This window comes from Fibroporia radiculosa (assembly GCF_000313525.1).
Source record: "Fibroporia radiculosa TFFH 294 genomic supercontigs, scaffold465, whole genome shotgun sequence".
Lineage (NCBI taxonomy): Eukaryota > Fungi > Basidiomycota > Agaricomycetes > Polyporales > Fibroporiaceae > Fibroporia > Fibroporia radiculosa.
The window spans coordinates 1,842-10,306 of NW_012133209.1; the positions used below are offsets into that span (position 1 = coordinate 1,842).

Sequence of the window (8,465 nt, forward strand, 5' to 3'; positions counted from 1 at the left end):
CATCCCTGCCCTTGCAACGCAGAGAACGCGACGGCTGTGCGTGGGACGGGCGGACGAGGCGGAGGATGCGCTGGCAGTCCCAGCCTATGGTCGCCACTCGCGGGCCCATCTGCCACTCACAGATCTGCGCCACACACCTGCCAAGTAGCGCTCGGGTTCACCCGGCGGCACCGTCCCCCCCCTCCCCCCTCTCCGCCTCTCCGCCTCTCCCCGCCATCCTCTCCGCCTCGTCCTCTCCGCCAGCACCAGCCCCGCCTCCCTCGTCCTGCCGCGTTTCCCGACCGTATAGTGACAAAGTCCGCTAGCCGTCTCGGCCTCTTTTGTCCCCACGCGCTGTCCGCACATTTCTAGCGGGCAGTCCTCTCTTCAGCCTGTGAAACATGTCCTGGCCCTTCCAGACCACAAGGCTCGCCCCCCCCCCTCCCCCCGCCGAGGAGGGACCAATGCAGAGCGTGTCAGCGGATCATTCTTAGTGCGCCCCGGGTCCCGACCGCGTCCAGGTCAATTATCTGTGGACTTGCAAATCTGCCGTAACGGCTTCCACAAGGAAAGCGGGCTCAAGTTGTGCGTTTTGGGACTAGGAGTGATCTCTCTCGCGCACCACGAGTCAATCGCACTGACAGGATCTGACTTGCACTCAGCCGGCACCCGTTTTCTACCCGATAGGCCAGGAAAATCACACTCGTCCGCTTGCCACGCACTCCCCGCAGGATTTTGGTGGCGTCTCTATCATTCCCCGACAAATCATGCCAGCGGACTAAATCAGCGGACCACCAACTATCTCCGACCCAGGTTCCAGAGCCTTACCACTCGGCCATTGTATTCGTGCGTGCGCAACGTTGTCCCATCAGTATGCACTCTGATAGTGCCAAAAATTTATTCTTCCGAGTTTATCTCAACTTCTAGTCTCCCCGCAGGCGTTCCCGGCTAGATTGTACTTGTCCGGATTCCTCAGCAATCAGCGACGCATACATCGGGCGACAGCATCTCTTTCAACCCACCCTACCGCGGTCCCATGCCCCTGGCACGTTTCGCACCCAACACCCTTCACATTATACAGTATCCTTGGACGCCTTGTGCCCGCTGCCTCGGCGGACATTGACAGGACCCTGCTATCCGGCTGCTGTCATTGTTATGGGAGGCGGTAGCACAAATTGCAGTCTTGGGCAACTACGAGCCTTGTCCTGGTCCATTGCCGATCGGTCCCGCCCCTCTCGTGCGCCGTTCCCCGAATTACAGTCCCCGCCAGCCCGCTGGCAAATTCCGGCGCCAGCGGCAGACGTCGTCGTCTATCATTACCTTGATAACCTTCTAACATTTGCGCTCTATCATCCGTTTTCCGATCGTCGGTTACGGCACCTGGCCAGCCGCCCACCCACCGGATATCGACGCCGCCATGTCCCGAGCGTGCGCCGACGGACCATGTGAAGCACCCGGGGGCGCCGGTGCACGGATCGTCACCGTGAAGTGTGTCTGGCAGGTCTCCGTCCGTATCAAGGGGCGCTGCAACAGACATCGCGGAGGATTTGTCAAGATGCATATGCCCGTTTGTCTGCCTATTCGTAATCTGTTCGTCTTGCCTCTGCGCTCGACCTGTCACACGGCACAGTTGTGGAGCCCGGGTCTTCGAATGCCGTCCGACAGCCCGTATCGCATTCAAACTCGCTGATACCCCGGGATACGCATTTTTGGAGACGCGCGAGGGCCGCACGTTTGGGGGCCACACGGCCAGGAATTTGCGTGCTTCATAGAGGAGCATTTGCAAGTCCCCCGTTCCTCGACCGGAGTTTCTGGTGCCCGCATCCTCGATCTTCGCAATTCTCTGCGACGTCACCGAGCCCCTCCCTCCTTCCCCCCCGGTGCGTCGACAGTGCCTGATGCTTCTGGACCGATGCCAGCATGACTGTGGCGCCTGCTGCTCCTCGCAAAATTTGCGCCCGTCGCGAGTCTGTGGTAAGGTGGGCTTTGGACAACGTGGAGCGTGGGGCTGTGATATCAGCGATAAGTCCGGACCCATTGGTCCACCAGCTGCTAAGTAACACAGATTCTACAAATGGCACGAGGCGCCCCTGTGGTGCCACTGAGCGCCGGCGGAAACTGCACATGCACACACACGAAATCCGGCGGTAACATGGCGTCAATGGGACAAGTTTGCAAAAACCGAAATGAATGGGGGATCCAGGTGTATTCAGGTTGCGCCAGGCCTCGTGGGCGTGCAATTCATATATCGTGATTGACTTTTACATGATTCATTTCATTCATTCACGTTTGAATTGTGTAATCGGCTTGAATAGACCGAATGGCATTTGAATGACCGATACGTTGTGCGGGGGATGCCCGATGTCCGGTAGCGACTGCTGTGAGAACCCTGGCCCAGAATTTTTTGTTGAGCGCGAGAGTCGGTGTGTGGAGATGCTCCCCCATCAGCTATTTTACTTGTTATCTTCTGTCACAGCGCCTTATCAGATAAGGCGTGCGCTGGCCCTGTGCAACTGAGAAATGCACGGAAAGTGGGATCGAAAAGCAGTATTCGGAGACGAGAGGGCACCCTCGGTCTGAAGCCGTCGTCGTCGCGTGTCGGCTGAAAAGAGGGAGACACAAGCGGCCGTCGCGACGAGCAACAGGCGGAGGCTTACACGACGGGACTTAGTCACGAGGCCGTGAAGTTGGCCATCAACTTCATCGATAATACGAACTCCTTCCCTTGTCTAGTTCGAGTCACATCGGGCCCTGCCATTGGCGGAATTGCGTCCGAGGATTGCGCATGCTGCACCGCTCTTGCCTCCTCTCCTCCCGCCTACGCCCCCCTCCACGCCCTCCCGCTCTTTCTCCGAGTCTCTCGAGGCCCCGCGCGTCCATGGCTGTCCAGCAACCACCCTGGTCGATGCCCTCGCGGCAGGCCGACGAGCCCGTCCTCAAGGTGTACAACTCGCTCACGCGCACCAAGGTCGGTCCCCCTCCCGAGTTTCACCCCGCGCAGCGTGCTCAGATCCGCCCGATGGGCGTGCGCAGACAGAGTTCGTGGCGGGCAGCGGGCGGCACGTGAAGTGGTACAACTGCGGGCCGACGGTGTACGACGCGTCGCACATGGGACACGCCAGGTGAGTCCTGCGGCGCGCGGCGTGTCTGTGAGGCTGCTGTTCGACCGCGTTCAGAAACTATGTCACCCAGGACGTCCTCAGGCGCATCGTGACCGACTACTTTGGGTACGACGTCCACTTTGTCATGAACATCACCGACATCGACGATAAAGTGAGCCCTGAGCACGGCCCACGGTGCTGCCCGCGTGCTGACCGCCCGCGTTGAAACGCTGCGCCCCAGATCATTCTTCGCGCCCGACAAACACATCTCGTAGACAAATTTCGCGCGGATACCGCGCATTTGTCTCGAGAGCTTCTGGACACGGTGCGAGTCGCGTGGATACAATACATCGAGTCAAATGTGGACAAGGGCCTTCCAGAAGAGGACAAGCCTGCACAGGGGAAGGAGTGGGAGGCATGGCCTCGGCTCGCCATTCAATTCAAAGACAAGACATGGAAGCAGGAGTGTCTGAAGAGGAACGAAAAGTTCGAAATGCATTTCTCTGCTGCGGTATGTTTACCTGACAGCTTCACCCATCCCGTTCTGATTTCTCACGGACGCACGAAGAACCGCGCGCACGTAGCCCTCGAGGCAGCGGAAGAACTCCTGAGATCGGGTCGAACCTCGCAAGAACACGCTCACGCACTCATTAACGATGCGAAGGACATTCTGGCCATCTCGCTGGATAAGCAAGTGAGTTCCCAATTCATCCCTGTCTGGCTCTCGTGACCGTTTTCGAAGCATGGCAGGACCGTGACGGACCATTCCATCTTCCGATCCCTCTCGGCCTACTGGGAAGCGGACTTCTTCAAGGACATGCGTCGCCTTCGTGTGCGGGATCCAGATACGCTCACCCGGGTTACAGAATACGTCCCGGAAATTGTCTCCTTCGTGGAGGGCATCGTAAAAAATGGGTACGGCTACGCGGTTGATGGCAGCGTTTATTTTGATACCAGGGCATTTGACAAAGCCGACGGTCATGACTACGCGAAGCTCGAACCGTGGAGCAAGGGCAACCGGGAACTGCTAGAGGAGGGCGAAGGTTAATCTGACCGTTTTGGGACACTGCTCGCGGGTGCTTTTGCTGACCACTTGATGGTGCAGGAGCTCTGTCCATCGCTTCTGGGCGCCGCTCGTCCGCCGATTTTGCACTCTGGAAAGCCTCGAAGCCGGGCGAACCATCCTGGCCTTCGCCATGGGGCCCGGGACGCCCGGGCTGGCACATTGAATGCTCTGTGATGGCGTCCGCGATCTTTGGGGACAACATGGACATTCACTCGGGCGGTATCGACTTGGCATTCCCCCATCATGACAACGAGATGGCACAATCCGAGGTGAATACAGCTCCTAGGGCGCCGTATAGCCACAATGCAGCGAATTCTGATGTGCATGTTCTCTCAGGCTTACCATAATTGCTCGCCTTGGGTGAACTACTTCATCCACACCGGCCATCTGCACATCGAAGGCCTGAAGATGAGCAAATCCCTCAAGAATTTCATCACGATTGATGTGCGTCCCACATGGCCGTCTCCATTTTCCGTCATTGCGCTCACTGCGGATTACAGGAAATTTTGCAAAAGTACACAGCCCGCCAGCTGCGCTTAGCCTTCCTGACGCAGCTCTGGAATGCAAAGGTAGACTTTTCCGAATCGCTTATGACAGGCGAGGTTCGGACCCTCGAGACTGCCCTCAACGTAAGGAAACCGCATGTGCCTTGCACCTCATTGCCGACAGTTGATCCGCCGTGTTTTCCCTGCCAGAACTTCTTCACCACGATCAAGGCACTCGTCGGCCAATCGGAGGCTGATGGGCCCCAGCTGGATGGCAAGAACCGGTTTGGCAGTGCAGAGCGCGAGCTCACGAACGGGTGCGTCTGCACAGCGTCGCATGGGAGCGTGGACGCTCACGCCAACGAGGCATCTGTCAGTCTTCATCAGAGCCAGGCAGCCTTCCGCGCTGCGTTATGCGACTCGTTCAATACCCCGGAGGCACTCAACGTCATACGAGAGCTGGTCTCGCGCACGAACGTATACATCAACTCGCGCGGGAAAGATCTGGACGTGGCCGTCGTCGTGCGTGTGGCCCGCTGGGTGGGCCAGATGCTGCGCATGTTCGGCCTGGGTGAAGGCGAGACGTCTGAAATTGGATGGGGCCAGGAACGTGACCCTGGCGAGGGCAGCGTGAACGTACGTCGTGCTGCCTGAGAGAGGGCGTCCGCAGACAACTCCACTGATGCATGGATGTAGCGAGAGGAGACCCTCATGCCGTACCTTCGGACTCTGTCGTCATTCCGTGACGGTGTACGCAAGCTGGCCATTGCAAAAGGTGACGGGGCCCTCAAGGAGATTTTGGCGCTCTCGGACAAACTACGAAATGTGGACCTCGTGCCGCTGGGCGTTGCTTTAGACGACCAAGAAGGTGAGCGTCTTGGTCGGGATGCTCTGCGTCTTTAATGGCATAGTCTCATTGTTCATCAACTAGACGGCAAGGCATTGGTCAAGTTCGTGCCGCCAGCAGAGCTCATCAAGGCACGGGACGAAAAGCGCGCTCAGGCCGAAGCTAAGGCCGCACAGAAGGCAGCCGCCGTGGAGGCCGAGCGCCAAAAGCGACTGAAAAAGCTGGAGAAGGGTAGCGTAGCGCCGCAAGATATGTTCAAGCCACCAAACGTCTCCGAGGGTGCTTACGGGAGCTGGGATGAGAACGGGCTTCCTCTTACGGACGGAGAGGGGAAGGAACTGAGCAAAAATCAGACCAAGAAGGTGCAGAAGGACTGGACAGCGCAAAAAAAACTACACGAAGATTTTCTCGCATGGCAACAAGCTGGACAGGCGTAACAATCGAACGCTCAAAAATTGTTCGTGAGAGTAGACAAGCTATTGTACACACGGTGATTAAGCATTGGAGGGGTAATTTGTACTTACTGTCGACGGTGATCAAGAATCCCGATAGGAGATCTCTGGATGGTTTCCGGAGACAGTTATTCTATTAGGATGTGTCATGATGGAGAGGGTCGCGATGCATGTGGTCCCGTCTCTGGGATCACCAGTCGCATGCTTGTACCAGGAGATTGGCAATCCCCTCCAGACCTTGCTGGTCTTCCTCGGTAAATCCCCCCAAGGCCAGACAATCGAGATCTAATACCCCGACTACCGTCTCGTAGCCACTCGTCTTTACGATCAAAGGGCAGACAATTTCGCTCTGTGTCTCGCCATCGCAAGCGATGTGGCCGGGATATGCGTTGACATCGGGAACGAGAGCAGTCTGTCGCCTGATGAACGCGTCAGCGCAGACTCCGCGAGCCTGGTCTGGGGTCGTGTTGATAAACTGACATGCTGGCTTTCCGCAGAAAGGCCCGAGTAGCAGGTTATGAGATGCCTCCGATGCAACATCGCCGTGTGCGCCAGCCTGGGTTATTTGTGGCTGGGGAAAGAGACGAGCGACAACGTAAAATCCTGAGAAAACGGAAATAATTAGGGCCGGGCCGACGCGATACGCCCCAAATACACTGTCCGGTAACAGAGCTGAGATGAAATACGCACCGCACCAGTTGACAGCTCTCTCTCCGTGTCCAAAATAAGGCTCGTATGCGAGGAGAGAGCTGTAGATGAGAGACGACGCGTTGGCGAGGTTGGTCACCTGGACGCGGTATGAAACATCAGATAGCGGGGAAGCTGAGAATGGGACACACCCAGTTCCGCTGTCCTTCCAGTAAGGCGGCCAATTGGACGTGGACGTGCTGCCAAAAGGCAGACTTGTTGAGCCCGGACGGAATCAGTGCAGAGTCTGCATGAGGCATCTCTATCTGGCACCGTGCGGGGGCAATAATGTGCTGAGCAGGGTCGCCATTGAATGGAGGAGGCGCAGCTGCCTACCTGGTCGAACACCCTGAATCACCAGATGGAATGAATGGAGGTCGTCGAAGATGGGATTGGAGACAAGGTTTGTCGCGAAGGCGCGCACCTGCAAGTTACCGTTAAGCAGCCTCTGGCGCTGCGGGCCGAGAGATCGATTAGATAAGTGGTTACGGGCATCGATCATTGGGCGACTGTGGCTGTAGCTAATACTTACTTACAGCGCATCGCATCAGCTGGTCGACTACAACCGCCTACTTCCCCCGTCTCTTCATCCTTTCGATCTTTCATATCATGGCTCCTTACCTCGAAACAGTCAAGGTCCGTACCTCCATCATCATGGGATCCGGGAGGAGCTCGATGGGCCATTCAGTCGTTTGCAGATGTTACTGTCTCCGATGATGGCGTCGATACCCTCCAGTTCATAGAAGCTGCGAATGGAGTCGTGGGTCTCTTTGGTACGTGTGACATTCAGGGCTGCGTCAAGCCTGCTAAACGGGCTATAGACCTGTTGGGATCGGCCGCATTCACTACTGTCCAGAATGACCTGAAAGGGAACATCGTGGTAAGCACGACCAACCATGTCGTATTGGTCGTCTCGAGCGCGCATCCTACAGAAAGTTCGGGCTCGCTACGATGCCACCCCCGATTTGTCTGGCACACTGGAGCAATTGGTAGAAAACGAGAAAGGGGAAAAGAAGCGAACAGCGACCGAAGGACTCATGTGGCTGCTTCGTGGTCTCTCCTTCACCTGCAAAGCTCTGCAGTACGCCCAGAAAGAACGGTCACAAGAGCTCTCTGCCGCATTCAGCCAGGCTTACGACGCGACTCTGAAGAAGTTCCACAACTTCATGGTCAAAGGTCTCTTTGCGGTAGGTGGGAGAGAGGCTGCACACGATTACGTGAATTTGATTTTCCGGCACTTTCTCCAAACAGGTTGCAATGAAAGCGTGCCCATACCGCGCGGACTTTTACGCGAAGTTAGCAACCGACCCTAACGGGGGGCCTGCTGTCCTCGCGGAGCGCCTGGATGAGTCGTTGGACGACTGGCTTGCGGCACTTGATTCTATTGTTACCAGATTGGAGACATTTTACGAGAGGGGTGGGCACAACAAGGGGTTCTAGACTTCTTAACGTTCCATTGCTGGGAGCGTAGTATAACAGCCCTGGACTGCTACGAAATTCACCGCATATTCATGTATCCATGACGGAAGGCCGTGCCTTGGCGAGCATTAATGACGGAAATCATGAGGTCCTGCCGCGAAGATGGCGAGCTGTGGTTCGTATGGCCGCCTGTGAGAGTATGACCATGAAAAGCGGACTTTTTAGCGACGTTTTGGTGCCGACGCGTGGAATCCGGTACAATTCAGACGTATTTCTCATGCAGACAATGGCCATATTCACTAGTCGCCGTGCATTCTGTTTGTCTAATTGGTTGCACAGGCTCCCAAGTCCGATCACTGAAGAATGGGAGTGTCATGGAGGCTTGCCAGGAGGGGTAAGCTTCGGTCGCGGTGCATGATAAGCAATTAC

At 56.7% G+C, this 8,465-nt stretch overlaps 3 protein-coding genes across 3 annotated transcripts; 2 read left to right on the top strand and 1 right to left on the bottom strand.

The window, feature by feature from the left end:
* Window positions 1-2,857: 2,857 nt before the first annotated feature.
* FIBRA_01060 (uncharacterized protein) lies at window positions 2,858-5,915 on the top strand (the record flags this gene model as incomplete). The annotated part of the gene is made up of 13 exons (XM_012322942.1): window positions 2,858-2,947; window positions 3,013-3,101; window positions 3,156-3,252; window positions 3,322-3,591; window positions 3,649-3,774; window positions 3,823-4,123; window positions 4,186-4,415; window positions 4,483-4,590; window positions 4,647-4,775; window positions 4,842-4,948; window positions 5,009-5,267; window positions 5,328-5,499; window positions 5,563-5,915. The coding sequence occupies 13 exons, from the start codon at window positions 2,858-2,860 to the stop codon at window positions 5,913-5,915; spliced, it is 2,331 nt and encodes a 776-aa protein (XP_012178332.1).
* Window positions 5,916-6,120: 205 nt separating this feature from the next.
* On the bottom strand, window positions 6,121-7,119 carry FIBRA_01061 (uncharacterized protein; the record flags this gene model as incomplete). The annotated part of the gene is made up of 3 exons (XM_012322943.1): window positions 6,121-6,717; window positions 6,770-6,879; window positions 6,954-7,119. 3 exons carry the CDS (start codon window positions 7,117-7,119, stop codon window positions 6,121-6,123), a joined length of 873 nt encoding a protein of 290 aa, XP_012178333.1.
* A 107-nt stretch (window positions 7,120-7,226) lies between these two features.
* On the top strand, window positions 7,227-8,057 carry FIBRA_01062 (uncharacterized protein; the record flags this gene model as incomplete). The annotated part of the gene is made up of 5 exons (XM_012322944.1): window positions 7,227-7,253; window positions 7,306-7,390; window positions 7,439-7,497; window positions 7,550-7,804; window positions 7,869-8,057. The coding sequence occupies 5 exons, from the start codon at window positions 7,227-7,229 to the stop codon at window positions 8,055-8,057; spliced, it is 615 nt and encodes a 204-aa protein (XP_012178334.1).
* Window positions 8,058-8,465: the final 408 nt, after the last annotated feature.